The sequence below is a fragment of the Stigmatopora argus genome, chromosome 10 (genome assembly GCF_051989625.1).
Source record: "Stigmatopora argus isolate UIUO_Sarg chromosome 10, RoL_Sarg_1.0, whole genome shotgun sequence".
Taxonomy (NCBI): Eukaryota; Metazoa; Chordata; class Actinopteri; order Syngnathiformes; family Syngnathidae; genus Stigmatopora; species Stigmatopora argus.
This window is the reverse complement of record NC_135396.1, coordinates 7,669,782-7,684,306: the sequence shown is the minus strand read 5'-3', so window position 1 is coordinate 7,684,306 and position 14,525 is coordinate 7,669,782. Positions and strand designations below refer to the sequence as shown.

General features: G+C 41.2%; 2 protein-coding genes across 2 annotated transcripts in view; one reads left to right on the top strand and one right to left on the bottom strand.

The window, feature by feature from the left end:
* The window catches only part of ift80 (intraflagellar transport 80 homolog (Chlamydomonas)), a 29,487-nt gene extending 29,020 nt beyond the window's left edge, over positions 1-467 (bottom strand). Inside the window, exon 1 of the mRNA XM_077612361.1 lies at positions 109-467. The gene's annotated coding sequence lies outside the window, so the exon portion shown is untranslated. The remainder of the gene's footprint in view (positions 1-108) is intronic.
* Positions 468-674: 207 nt separating this feature from the next.
* smc4 (structural maintenance of chromosomes 4) lies at positions 675-14,201 on the top strand. Its single transcript, XM_077612360.1, has 24 exons — positions 675-962; positions 1,930-2,167; positions 2,821-3,011; positions 3,491-3,682; positions 4,677-4,853; positions 6,507-6,671; positions 8,028-8,155; positions 8,300-8,440; positions 8,670-8,820; positions 9,876-10,040; positions 10,240-10,473; positions 10,546-10,731; positions 10,824-10,985; positions 11,057-11,282; positions 11,369-11,445; positions 11,539-11,691; positions 11,769-11,895; positions 12,027-12,216; positions 12,292-12,436; positions 12,886-13,059; positions 13,125-13,307; positions 13,388-13,620; positions 13,699-13,882; positions 13,954-14,201. The coding sequence occupies exons 2-24, from the start codon at positions 1,984-1,986 to the stop codon at positions 14,116-14,118; spliced, it is 3,933 nt and encodes a 1,310-aa protein (XP_077468486.1). The 5' UTR covers positions 675-962; positions 1,930-1,983; the 3' UTR covers positions 14,119-14,201.
* Positions 14,202-14,525: the final 324 nt, after the last annotated feature.

The window sequence follows — 14,525 nt, the reverse complement described above, 5'->3', positions numbered from 1 at the left end:
CAATCACACATACATCACAAAATGCATCTCATCTTGAGGGAAAAAAATGTCAAGCAGAAAAGGGTTACGGTGTTGACAATCCCAACAGCAGCGTAGTTGCTACGTTACCTGACTCTGTTGCGAATATCAATCCTCTAATGTTGGCGGAGTCATAAGCTATGACGTGATGCTAACGTTACCCCAGTCTTCCGATTAAAATACTCCTCGTCCCACTATTAAAACCACCAAAAAGGGGCAACGGGCGATCATCGAGTGATCTAATACAGATGCATCTTTTAACATATGGAGTCCACGAGGAGTTGGCTAACACAACTTGCTTGCGCGTCTAGCCATTAATATGGATCAGCGTTTTAAACAGCCACTTGTGAAATCTCGCGAGAGTTCAAAGTCACTTCCTTGACAACGGATCTTTTGAAATAGTAACGCAAATTGTACACATTCTCTAAAATATCGCATTTAAGCGACGAGTTAATGCAAAATGCTTGAAGGACGGGGCGTTCAAGTAAATGTGGCATGAAAACACTGGATGTTGAGTTATTAACCAAGGAGCCCATCATTTTAATGCAAGTTAAAAGTTTTAAATGGAACATAAATATATGATTAAGGAAACGTATTCTATAAAGTTGTAGGTTAAAACGAGGTTTTTTTCGAGCTTTCTGGACAAATGGTTTTGGTTTGCAGAGGGAGGATAAAGCAGAGTTGGCTTCGTCCCCTTTTTTGAATTTTTTTTCCGTTGCCCTTTGAACGGTCCATGGTGCTTTGCGTCAGTTTATAACGAATGTGGTTCGACAGCTCAGTTTAGGCGCCATTTACAAATAGGACTTCTCCAAGTCGTCGAGCCGCTGGAAATGACACGGATCTGATTTTTCTGGATTATTGCTCGCCACTTTTGGAATCGCTGCTATTTTTCCCAAGTGACATTTGGATAGAGGAATCGATTTTTGCTAAACATTTTTCGGGAGGTACGCGACAAAGCCCGCGAAAAATAACATAGTCATCGGGTTCCGTCTAATTGCTGAAACTGCGTCGATCCACATATTTTTTTCTGCAAAGAACAACACTTTTACAAACTAAGATCGGAAGCGAAAATCGTTTTGTAAATCAAGACCATTTTGGGCCGCCGATCCTGTAAATATCACATAACTTTTTTTTACGTTTAAAAATCCATCCTCTTAAAAGCCAGTCGCTATTTTACAGTCTGCTTCAGGATACTTTACTCTTAAATACGCTATATGTCGACTCATTTGGAAGAAAACACTATTCCTGTCAAACTTCAGGGTCGACTCGTAATAAACGAAAAAATATATAATCTTGCGTTCAATAACATCGTTTCGTCACCAATCTAATACGTCGTTCGCTAGCTCAAAAGTTAGCCGGGTGGCTAATTCTTATTCCCCCAAGTTCCTAAACTCTTAAAAGTTGCGATCTAAAAAATATTGTTACGTGGCACAAAAAAAGACTCCATTCAAATGCGTCGTTTCCAATGGTTCAAGTCACCGTTAGCGGGCTTGCTTATTACACCATCTTGCGTGTAATTAAATATAATTATACGTAACTAGTTCATCCTTCTATAAAGCTTCCATTTTACATTAGAGCGTCTCATCTACGGCTAAAATATGGGAGCTTTGCCAGATGAAATAAGATCTGCGTTGTAAGCAACCGTCAGCCATGATACAGTAAAAATGCTGTATTCGTAGGAAATTTTCCTAAATGACGCTCTGGCTACTAAAACCATTTTTTTTAAATGTCATATATCGATAATATATCCCATAAGGCCACTCTTTGAAACACTTAGGACAAAAGTAGTGGCGCTATAACAAGATTAAAATATATATATATATATATATATATACATATACTCCATAAGATTGACAGGGTCCAACCCAACTCACCGATGCCTCTTTTTTTTTCTTTTTTTCTTTAAACCAGTGACCCCCCACCCCACCCCCCTCGCCAAACCCCCCCTCCTTCAGACTTCAAATCATGCCATCTAAAAGTGCAAAGCGCTCCACCGCCGCCGCCTCCTCTAAGTCAGCAGGAAAGGGGTCGCAGCCTCGGGATGACTCCAGCTCCGAGGACGAGCTGGACGGAGCCCCCCGAGGAAGCCACTCTAATGGCCAAGGGAAGGAGGCACGACCACCACCACCACCGCCGAAGCCGACAACTGGCAAGTAACAAAGGCTCGCTTTTCTCTCCCGTGCGTCTGCGTGTCTCAATCCCCAAAACAAGTTGTGTTCACTCGGGGGCGTTTGTGGCCCATCTGTGGAGCGTCATTTTTTTTTAAATTGATTTATTTATTATTATTACTCCCTATTCTACTCATTACATGGCTGTTTTTGTCCGTTTTGCCGCACGGGTTATCAATAAATGCATAGTCGTCGAGTGGTTCAGGGATTTGGGACTAGATTTATGATTATATTGGTCTGACTTGGTAATAAATAACGCAAGGTTCTGTGTGTTTGTTATTGGGCCAAAATTGCCTGATTGTAATTTGTTTATGGATGGGACACTAGTAGCTTGTTTGGATAAGTCGTTGGGGGGCTTTGGCATGTTGTGATGGTACATTTTGGAAACAAAACAAGAGTTTACCCCTGCCGCCCCTCCCCGATGTTGATCCACTTTGTCATGAACAAGAGAAAAGAAAAACAAAGCTGAAAGGAATCTTGTCTACTGAAATTGTTTTGTTTGTGTGTATTTTTTTTGTAATATTTTGGTTGGCTACTCCACCCCTCCCCCACCTGGAAGCGCTCCTTTGCTCCCACAGTTGCAGGGTGGGGGGGATAAAAGTTGTACTTTTTTTTTTGTGTGCCTCTGCCACAGATCCGCCTGCCGGGGAGGCTGCCGAGGCGGTTGATAGTCGCCCTTTGGAGGAGATTCTCGGTAGCATCCCTGCACCCCCGCCCCCAGCTATGACCAATGAGCCGGGCGCTCCTCGTCTCATGATAACACATTTAGTCAATCGCAACTTCAAGTCGTACGCGGGCGACCAGATTCTGGGGCCCTTTCACAAGGTACGACACCAAAGCATTACACGAGCACACTTCTGAGTCTTGTGTGACACATGCTGTTTTGTTTTCAATGGCGTGCTGACTTTTGCACTTATTAGGAGTGTCTGTACGGTAAATGTTAATTTGTGTAATGGTAGATTGGAGAAAAAAATGGTTCTCATTTTTACTTTGCTTATTAAAAAATGTACTAATGGGAAAAAATGACAAAGTAATTTTGTTTGTACATATTTGAAGTTATTCAGACTAGTCTGATTTTTCTCAAATTGTGTTCTTTTTATTTTCCATCAATTATGTGAATATATGTAGGAAAAAATATATCTTGACTACACACACATACACTCACTCACACACACACACACACACACACATGGGCATTATGTGGTGTGGACTGTGCAGATATAAATAAAAACTGGCCCACATTTAGCCGAATATGTGATATATTTTTCTAGTTGTATTTTTTTTAACCCTTTTGTTTCCCACAGCGCTTTTCCTGCATCATTGGTCCAAACGGAAGTGGCAAGTCCAATGTGATCGACTCCATGCTATTTGTGTTTGGATACAGAGCTCAAAAGATCCGATCGAAAAAGCTGTCGGTGCTCATCCACAGTTCTGATCAGCACAAAGATGTGCAAAGCTGTACTGTGGAGGTGCATTTTCAAAAGATTATTGATAAGGTATAAATATAGAAAGAAAACTCGATGCTTTGCTGCTGTCACAATACACTCATACACTCTCACACTCACCAAATCTCAACAATATGAAATCCGTGGGGAAGGGATCGGGTTCAAATATTTTCTACCATTTTTTAATTACACTTTAAAAGCTGTTTCTAACGGACAGCTTCAGTTAATTAATATTGACAAAAATTCAGTACAAAAATGACTAAAAACAGGCGTATCAGTCAAGGAAGTGACATTTAACACCCACACACAGTTGCATACAACTCAGTGTTTAAGCCTTACTATTATTTTAATGCTTTTTAGGGGGGGTCCCTTGTTTTATTTAATCAATTTAACTAATATGTCAGCAAAGGAGCGGATTCAAATACAGGCTATTAACAGTCCATAAGAGTATTTACTTAAAAATTTAAAATTGTTTATGACTATGTGTAATATTTGTTGTAATGTAGTCATCCACTGGGCGTTTTATTCATCTTTTGTGATGAACCCGCCTTTGTTTGTTTTCTCAATTTAAAGTGCAATAAATTAATTCTTAATGGGATGAACTATGGAATTACGATGTAAGAAAGATTATTTCATGCTTGAATGCTTCAAACTACAAAGTGTGATCACTTCCTCTTAGTGACGTTTTTTTTAAACAAGTGGTTTATACATGACCCGACTCACTTCATAAGTAAAAAATAAAAATAAAGTCAAATTTATTTCAAATAAGTACAGCTTATGCAGTAGTATTAATGATTTTTAGCTTGATTACACTTACAGTTTAGGGACATTTGCTGTGGGGTGGCTATTGTGCAAAACATTTTCAGATATTTTTATTTATTTTTTTGGTCTATTGAATTGATTTCAGCCATTTCTTTGTTTTTCACTCTCAGAAGAATGAGTTTGAGTTTATATGTGGAGGTGTCTAATTCTCTCCTGAGCTGTTTGGCCCTAAACTGCTGTGTCTTCTGGCCCTCCCCCATTCCTCCCTCTCTCTTTGAGTCAGGAAGGAGATGACTACGAAGTCATCCCCAACAGCAAGTTCTATGTTTCCAGGAGTGCCAACAAAGACAATTCCTCGTCCTACTATATCAATGGCAAAAAAGCCACATTCAAAGAAGTGGGCACTCTGCTTCGGAGCCACGGCATCGACTTGGACCACAACAGATTTCTCATCCTACAGGTAACTAACTCGTCATTTATTTCCTTCTTTCTAATGTTGCCCTTATTATTTTTTTGTATAATCTTTGCTGTGACGTCACATTCTCTGTGGGATTTCCCACTCCTGTCAATTATCCAGTCAAATGTTTGAATGGTGTTTTTGCTGGAGGAAAGGACCTGTTGCGAACACAAAGGAGATGCCCTTAGAGTGCTATAGCAGCGCATCATGGTTTGATACAATGTGCATAAAGTGCAAACCATTATTTGCTGCTTTAGAATTTTAAGGAAATGCTTTTTTTAATGCACAATGATTTCAATCACTTATACAGTGGGAGGAGTTTTGGATGAACTATGAAAAAATTATCAACCGGATTTACTGTCCTTTACCCGTCACGCTTTAGCAGCACGTAAATATTGGCGTGATAAAATAACCCCAGTATTAGCAGTGCTGCTTCAGTGTGGCTGGATCAAGCACCCCATCAAAACAGTGTTTTTCACTTCAACTTCTGTCAATGTCATTCAATACACTTCATGTCTTAGATTTTATGTTTTCCAGCATTATAGTATTTTATTTTATTTTTAATTATGACACAGTTAAACTGAGTTTGAATCCTATTGCTGGTCACACTCCAGCTGCTGTGGTTTTGCTACACGTGTGTCCCGAGTATTATTACTGATTAACTCGCGACTCATGGGGTGATGGCTCTTGTCAGGGTAACACAAAATGCTCGATTTCAATGTGTTGTCAGTGGAATGCTAATCTTTTAACATGGTGCGCGAGTTTCTGATGGACGTTCATTTGTGATTTTTGTGGTTTGCTCACAAGTGTCTTGCTCCCTTCTCTGGTGTGTGAATGTGCGTGTATTAATGATGACTCTTGCTGTCCTTGGATGTTAGGATTTCATTCTCTGTCTAGCATAGCTGCATAGCTATGGGAAGAGGATTAGGTTTGTTCTCCAAGGTCAATTTTCCAGGCCTCTGGCTAAAGGGAAGATGTCTATTTGGTGTACTGGTCAGAGTGGGATGACATGGGGGATTTCTTTTTTTTAAACACTGCATAAAAGTATTCTGTGAGTTGCAATGATCCCCCACCCCCCTTACACACAGAGAGCTATGGGCATTATAATTTTTTTCCCATAAACTCGGATGAATTGGTGTTCTGTTTAAAATGGATCCTACCCAAAAGTTTTTTTAAACAAATGATTACAATTTATTTTGTAACTACACATGCTCTTTGATGAGAAAAAAAATGTCCCTGGCATGATTTGGCTTGAAGTGGTCATAATTAATTTATACGTGGTTTGATAAGATTGTTGTTTCACGGTAGACATTTTATATAAGGGCATTTGTTATTGCTCATGGAAAACAAGAGGTTGTGCAATTTGACTGTTGACTTAGCCGAATAAAGGAATTATTTTTACACTCATTAAATGTCAGAAAAAGACATTTTGCCTCCTGATTATAATACTATATATATAATGTGTATCTATGTATATATTTATCACTACATCCCACACAACTGATTACATAAATAATTATAAACTAGAGGCAAAATGTATTTTTCCACATTTAATGATTGTAAAAATAATTATATATATTCTATTTTATTAAAATGGACTAATGATTTAAACTGGAGCTGTTTTCTCACATATGTTTTTTCTTTGCTGGGGCTCAGGGTGAGGTGGAGCAAATTGCCATGATGAAGCCCAAAGGTCAGACGGAGCATGACGAGGGAATGCTAGAGTACCTGGAGGACATTATTGGTTCCTGTCGCCTGAAGGAGCCCATCCAAACCATCGCCCGCAGAATTGAACTGCTTAATGAACTGAGGGGGGAGAAGGTGATTTGTCCTCATTCATTCTTATTCAGTTCTGCATTGAGATGAGTGGTTTTTTTTTGTTCTTCATTTGAAGCTGTGACAGATAAGCCAAGCTATCTACAGATACGTGTGCGGGAGGAGTTGTATTTCAACTGTTAAAAATGTTGTCAGTTATTGCAGTCTAATGAATAGTAGCTCACTGAAACAATATTGGGGGGGACTAAAATGTTTTTGCTGAAGTCAATTGTGATAATAAGCATAGAAACACAAATACAACTTACATTGGCAGGAAATGTTCCCTGCTCAGTATAAGAAATTAAATTGTCAAATTAATGTCTGTACTATAGACTTTTAAGATGCATCGGCCAAATGACAAAATTTAAGGGGAAAAAATCCACTATAAACTGCAGGTTTCCCTGTCTTAATATCGGATATTTATATAGAGATTTTATGTGGAAATTGATCAAAAATATCTTTAGTAACTAATTGAATAAACTGTAACACGTCTAGTTGCATCATTTGTATGCTGTGACCTGTCACTTGAGGGAGCCAAACACCACTAATCCCACTCGTTAGACAGCCCGAAACCTTAAAAAACCTTACTAAAAAAAAGGTGACTAGATTTACCAAGAAAAAAACAGCTCGAATCCTTCTCTTTTCGCAGTTAAACATGGATCTCCACCTTTTTAAAATTCTTTAAATTGTATAGTCTTTTTATCCTTGTTAAATCTTTTGTCTTGATAAATTGCATCAGAGTCCAATTTACCTAAAAAAAAATACCCAGTTTTTGATAGTCTTGCAAAGCTTCTGGAAAGTTTCATTGGCGTTATTTTTATTTGTAAATATGCTGCTAATGCATGTGATCTCTGTGGCTTAACTTTTTGGGGAGGGGCACGTGACTATTTTTGGTAATTTAACAAACATCACCTCATAAAAACCTTATGTCTCCATATGTGGTTATCATATTTTGGGTTATTTTGGCCACAATAATAACATTTGGTATGGTACTAAAGTAGCCTAAATGACCCAAAGTGTGATGTCCACCCTTGGACACCACATCATTAGGAGGTTGTTCCTTTAAAAAAAAAAAAAATCTGGATAAAAAATCAAATATGAATTTTTTAAGGAATAACAAAAATTGCAAAGTAAGGAAAAAATCATCAGAAAAAAATAAAATATGTAATTTTTCTGTGTATTCATATTCAGGATATATTATATTAAATGAAAGATTTACTTTTTTTCTTCCCCCAAAACATTTTAACATCCCAAAAATTAAGGATCAAAAGTTACATATTTTAAAAAGTGATTAGAGCAATATGTACTATCAAGAGTGCCCTATAAAGAGTTAATGCTAAGTGGTCATGTTCACTGTGCTAGCTCAACCGAGTCAAGCTCGTGGAAAAGGAGAAGAATGCTCTCGAGGGAGAAAAGAATAAAGCTGTGGAGTTTCTCACTCTTGAAAATGAAATCTTCAAACTAAAGAGTCACCTTTACCAGTATAATGTGTAAGTCTACAGCAAGTTTGTTTTTTGATAAGTCAAATAAAGCACATACAGCAGCACTATGACCCAACAAAGCAAAATGCAAGAATCTGTCCATACTGATGATGTCATTATTTTGTCTTCCCGTTATCCCTTTCCGCCGATTAGTCAGGATATGCAGAAGAGCATAGAACATAAAGAAGGGAAAAAGCAAAAGATCTTGGAGGACAATAAGGAGCTCACTGAGAAAACTGCTAAGATATCCGAAGAGTTGGAGCAAATGAATCAAAAGCTTGCCCATGTGGAGAAGTAAGACATTTTTCTTTTTTTGTTCCTCTTCTAAAATATAAATCTGTTTTTCCTTCTAATTGTAGGTTTATTGTCTTTGCTTAAGCTTGAAAAAACAACATTGTTCTGTTTCTGTATAATTTGAACTACTACTTGTCAATCCTCAGTGTTGCTGGAAAAATTCTTACAACAAACACACTAATTGCTGAATACGTTTTTTTTTTCTATTCAAACAATTTTCCTCTACCAGGAAGCAGAAAAAAATCAAAGTGTACATCGAGACCCAGAAGGAGACATTCACCCAGCTGGACCTGCAGGATGTTGAAGTGCGTGAGAAGATCAAACACTCCAAGAGCAAGAAAACAAAGTTGCAGAAGCAGTTGGAGAAGGACAAACAAAAGGTGTGTGTACGCTTTTAAATGATCCCCATCATTTTTTTCATTCATTTGATGACATTGGTATTTTACTGGACTGTTTCACTACTCTGAGTATTCTTAATTCTTTATACAATCAGCAAGCAACGATTATTTTTACTCTACAAACTCAACAACAACAGCATTGTGATTTTTGTCCTCTGGCCAGCAAACAAAATGAGCTCCTAAAATTTCTCGCTAAAGGGAACAATTATTGTAATGATAATCTTAAATTAAATACACAATCATATGAGGAAGATAATGGAACTGTAATTGTATTGTTTCATTTCCTTTTTTGAATCAGGAAAAAAAAGGGAATGCATAGTCATAGCGGTATAAATGAATGACTCTCATATCGTTTAAAATATACCGTTTGGTAAAAATATAAAATTGTGGTTGGCTCCTTGTAATTCCCCAAATTAAGGCCCCCTTGTGTCGACTAAATTGCTACATGGGCCATGACAAACATCTTCAGTCCATAAAAAAAGTTAACATCTATATGCTGGCAGCCTGCTTTAATTTGTCTTTTTTTTTCTTGCAGTCGGAAAACTGAGCGTCCCTGTAAAAACATAAAACGCTTCGTGCTGTAAATCAAGTTTGAAAAGTAGCAAGTAGCAGCTCACTTCAAGTATCCACTAGGGGGCTGTGAAGTGCCAGACAACTAGATTCATGTGCCCTGCGTCATGGAGACTCACACATACCCACACTTGAACATTGGCTAACAAATAGTTCAGATAAGTGCCGCATTGTATCTGCCGGGGGGGTAAGACAAACCTCCTAGGGAAGTGTTCTGCTCAACGCAAGTCAACTATGGCTTGGCTTGTTACACTCCCCAAGCAAGCACGTTCGCATTTCACCAACTTCTAACTCCAACAAAACGCCCTCCCTACTTGTAGCGTGACCCTCAGTTGTGGCTTCATTACTGACACAGAGTGTTGAATCGACATCCATTGTTCCCTAGGATCTTCTCTGGTTTTTGTCCCATCCTGTCATTTGAAGATAAATGGTTGTCGATGCGTGCATTTGTGTGTGGCTGGTTTTAGCTGGAAGAGGTACGCAGCGTACCCGCCAACAGTGAAAAGGCCATCTCGGAGGCAACCGCTGAAAAGGAAAAGCTGGAGAAGCAGAGGGGTAAAGAAGAGGAGAAACTCAAGGAGGTGATAGAAAGTCTTAAAGAAGAGACCAGCGGATTGCAACAGGACAAAGAGGTACAACTGAAAATGAGCAAAGATATAAGAATAAACATAGATCATGACTAGTCAAATAACAGCTATTATATACATGGAGTGAAAACTACTAACGGTGCATACTAACTACTCATAGGCATATATTCAAAATCACTTCGGGCTTTTTTTTCTCCATTGCTGTGAATGTCCGAAACCTCATCTTCGTGGTTCTCATTTGCAGACCAAAGAGAAAGAGTTGATGGAGTTGAGCAAGGCTGTGAACGAGACACGCTCTCGTATGGACCTGGCGCAATCGGAGCTCGATATCTATCTGAGCCGCCACAAGACAGCCGTGACGCAGCTCAACACGGCCAAAGAGACCCTTCAGAACACGTCTGATACGCTGCGGGAACGCCGTGCCACGATTAAAGAACTGCAAGTCAACGTACCGCAGAGGGAGAAAGAGCTCAAGAAGGTAAAAAAAACATTAGCGATGTGTGCCCTGTGTCAGGCAAGCCATAAACGGAGCAACCATTTTTTTCTGCAGGATGAAGGAGAGCTGGAACGTTTGATAAAGCTGGATAATGAGACCCGTCAAATAGTCAGGGAAATGAGGCAAAAGGTGGATGAGGCCAAAAGCTCTCTCTCATCCAACCGCAGTCGAGGGAAAGTCCTGGATGCTGTCATGCATCAGAAGAGGAGTGGCAGAATTTCCGGTATCCTTGGAAGGCTGGTTAGCGCGGAAGAACTTCTTAAATTAGCCTTCTATAGGCCAAATCACTTTGCTAATACTTGTTTCCAGACCTGAATTGTGTTGGTTTACAGGGAGATCTGGGAGCCATTGACGAGAAGTACGATGCAGCTATTTCCTCCAGTTGTGGTGCTCTGGATCACATTGTGGTGGACACTATTGACACAGCTCAGAAATGTGTCACATTTCTCAAAGAACAGAACATTGGCGTGGCCACCTTCATCGGTCTTGACAAAGTAAAGTATTTGACTACTGCTTTTTAGCTCGGAATTGAATTCCTCCATCTGACGTCCTGTGTGCCTTTTAGATGAAGGTTTGGGAGAAGAATATGAGCCCAATCCGCACCCCTGAAGACAGCCCACGTCTTTTTGACATGGTTAAAGTGAAAGACGCCAGCGTTCGTCCGGCCTTCTACTTTGCCCTGAGGGACACGTTAGTAGCCAAGGATATGGAGCAAGCTACGAGGATGGCTTTCCAGAGAGAGAAGCGTTGGAGAGTGGTCACCCTCAAGGGCCAGATCATCGAGATGGCCGGTAGATGACCCGCTCTCACTCTCCGAAACTTGAAATTAGCTTCTTATGGTCTTAAAACCTCTGCTTCGTCTTGTGTGCTCAAACAGGAACTATGACTGGAGGAGGCAGAGTGATGAAGGGCAGGATGGGCTCCTCTTTGAACACTGAGGTTTCCCAGGGGGAGGTATGGACCAAGAATTGAAGTTGGAATTATTATTTTTTTAGGCATGTGACTTTGTTGGTTCTAAAACCTGATGAAATGCGCTTGTGTCCACAGCTCGACCACATGGAGAGCAACCTAAATGAGAACGTGACAAAGCTGCAGGGCTGCCAGGAGAGGAAACTGCAGTTGGAGGAGAACGTCCAGCGTCTCCGCTCCCAGCTTCGAGACATGAAGAACACGCTCGAGAAATACGCCAACAGCATGAACGTATATACTAAAATCCTCTTGACTGGTAATGGCGAGTGCTGTGACATGAGACGGGTTTCCCTTTGGATGCCTTCCAGAGTCTGGCAGACCAGGAGCACCACCTCAAGGTGCAGATGAAGGACTTGGAGGCCAACGTGCTGGCTGCTGCTCCAGACAAGACTAAACAAAAACAGATGGAGAAGAGCCTGGAGGCCTTCAAGAAAGGTGCCACCAGACTGCACTGAACTTTTGAAGCTCCTTTTCTAGCTTCAAGTTATAGTTTAGGTGGACTAATTGTGTCCTTAGTTTAATTTGTGATTCCTTATCTTGCTTGTAAACATCATTTTGTTTTTTAGACTTTGAAACTGCGTCCAGTAAGGCGGAAAAGGTGGAGAATGAAGTGAAGAGGCTCCACAACCTGATCGTGGAAATCACCAGCCACAAGCTGAAGGCTCAGCAGGACAAGTTGGACAAGATCAGCAAAGCTTTGGACGAATGCTCCTCAGCCATCACCAAGGCCCAGGTCGCCGTCAAGACTGCAGATCGGTAAGCGACGCGACGCGTACGGGCAGAGCGGCCCGGTGATCTTCGCCATGGTGTCATGGTCACATGTGAATGCAGCAACCTGAAGAAGTGCGATGAGAGCGTGGCTCGCACACAGGCCGAGCTGGAGGACCTTGCGACCTCCTTGGAAAAATTCACACAGCAGCTAAAGGAACTGGAGGAGCAGGCAGCGGAAATCATGAAAGCGTGTCAAGAAGCTGAGGTCAGAGCTCCTCCGCCTTTCTCAAAAAATCTCCATATTGAAGCAACTTAACTCTTTAGCGTACACTTTCTTCATTGTCGTATCTAAATCTGTCCATCTTTATGTCAAAAAATGTAGATGTATCCCTTGTCCTCGGGTAAAAGTCGTAATGAGCTTGTAAGGCCATCTCTAGCGAGGAAGCATATGCTGCAAAGCTGCCAAACGTCAAAAATTATATTTTGCAGTGGCTAGAGAATTTTCTCATTTTGGGACTCTTTTTCCTAGTGGTATTACCAGTGACATGCCCAAAAATAAAGCCCAAGATTATCTCATGTTCTACTGTTTTTCAAATAGATTCCATAATCTAATAGATAATTGGGGGGGAAAAGACAAACAGTAAATCAACTATTTAAACCCTGATGAGCAAAAGCCGTGGGAGGTTTTATCGAATGGATCTTTTTGTTCTCTAGGCGGCGCACTCAGAAGTGCAGGATCAGTACCAGGTGGCGGAGAAGGAGATCAAGGTTCTGCAGGAGCAAGAACATGCCCTGCAAGAGGACTCTCTGAGCGTCCGGCTGCGAGTTGAGCAAATCGAGGCGGTCGTCGCCGAGTATAAGAACAAGATCAACACGTGGCAGAAAGAGGTGAGCGTGTTTCTTGTTGCCCTTTTCTTTGGTTTTAATCCTAACCAACTCATGGCACCCCCCAGGCTGCAAAGCTCACGCTGCACAGCGTGGAAGGCTCGCCGGACGAACAGCTCCCGGTCCTGTCGGCCGAGCAACTCGACGAAATCCCCAACCGTAACATCATTATGAACAAGATCATGAGTTTGGAGACAAAGCGCAGCCAGATGAAGCCCAACCTCGGGGCCATCGCGGAGTACAAGAAGAAGGTAGGTCCGCGTACACGTCGGACGGAAAGAAGTTGAGAGAAGAACCTCGGCATCATGCAACTGTCTCCTCGTGCACGCAGGAAGAGCTTTACCTGCAGCGCGTCACCCAGTTGGACGAGATCACAACCCAACGCGACAACTTCAAGCAAGGCTACGAGGATCTTCGCAAACAACGGCTCAACGAGTTCATGAGTGGCTTCAACTTGATCACCAATAAGCTGAAGGAGAATTACCAAATGCTGACGCTGGGGGGTGACGCCGAGTTGGAGCTAGTAGACAGCCTGGACCCCTTCTCCGAAGGCATCATGTTCAGGTACGTGACAACTAGTGGCATAGTTTGTCGCTTCAAATCCGCAATAATCTCCACGGCTCCGTTTGTATGTGTGGACAGTGTGCGTCCTCCAAAGAAAAGCTGGAAAAAGATCTTTAACTTGTCGGGTGGGGAGAAGACCCTCAGCTCCCTGGCTCTGGTATTCGCCCTTCATCACTTCAAGCCCACGCCGCTCTACTTCATGGACGAGATCGATGCGGCACTCGACTTCAAGAACGTCTCCATCGTGGCCTGCTACATCTATGTAAGTGCCAACTGCGGAGGGTCTTTTCAGCCGCCGTTTTCGACACCCCGTGGGTTTCATTTACATTGCAGGAGCAAACGAAGAACGCTCAGTTCATCATCATCTCGCTGAGAAACGACATGTTTGAAACCGCCGACCGCCTCATTGGTATATACAAGACGCACAACACCACTAAGAGCGTCGCCATCAACCCCAAGACCATTGTGTTCCAAGAACACCACGCCGTCACTGCCTAGGAGAGTTCTCACCTGGAGATTGACTTTTCCGCCTCGCCTCTTCAATACTACTACTTTCAATAAAGTTTTGCACATATTGTCAACATCTGCCCATAAATGCATCAATTAGTTACACTGCACAGATAACCGATAGAGCAATTTATGCGAACAAACATCCAGAGAATTTTACAAATGCTGATATATTTTCAGAGATTCTAATTTTAAAATTTGATCCCCCACTTAAAGATTTTCAACTAGTACTACCATCTTCAAGCATCCAGAACATGCAATCTATGTACTGTATTTTCTGAGCTATAAGACTTACATTTTCTTAAAAGACAGCAGTGCATCTTAAGATGCACCTGATATATGGATCAATATATTGGTTAATTAATCATGGAGTGATGTTCCCTTTTGTGCAGCGCTAT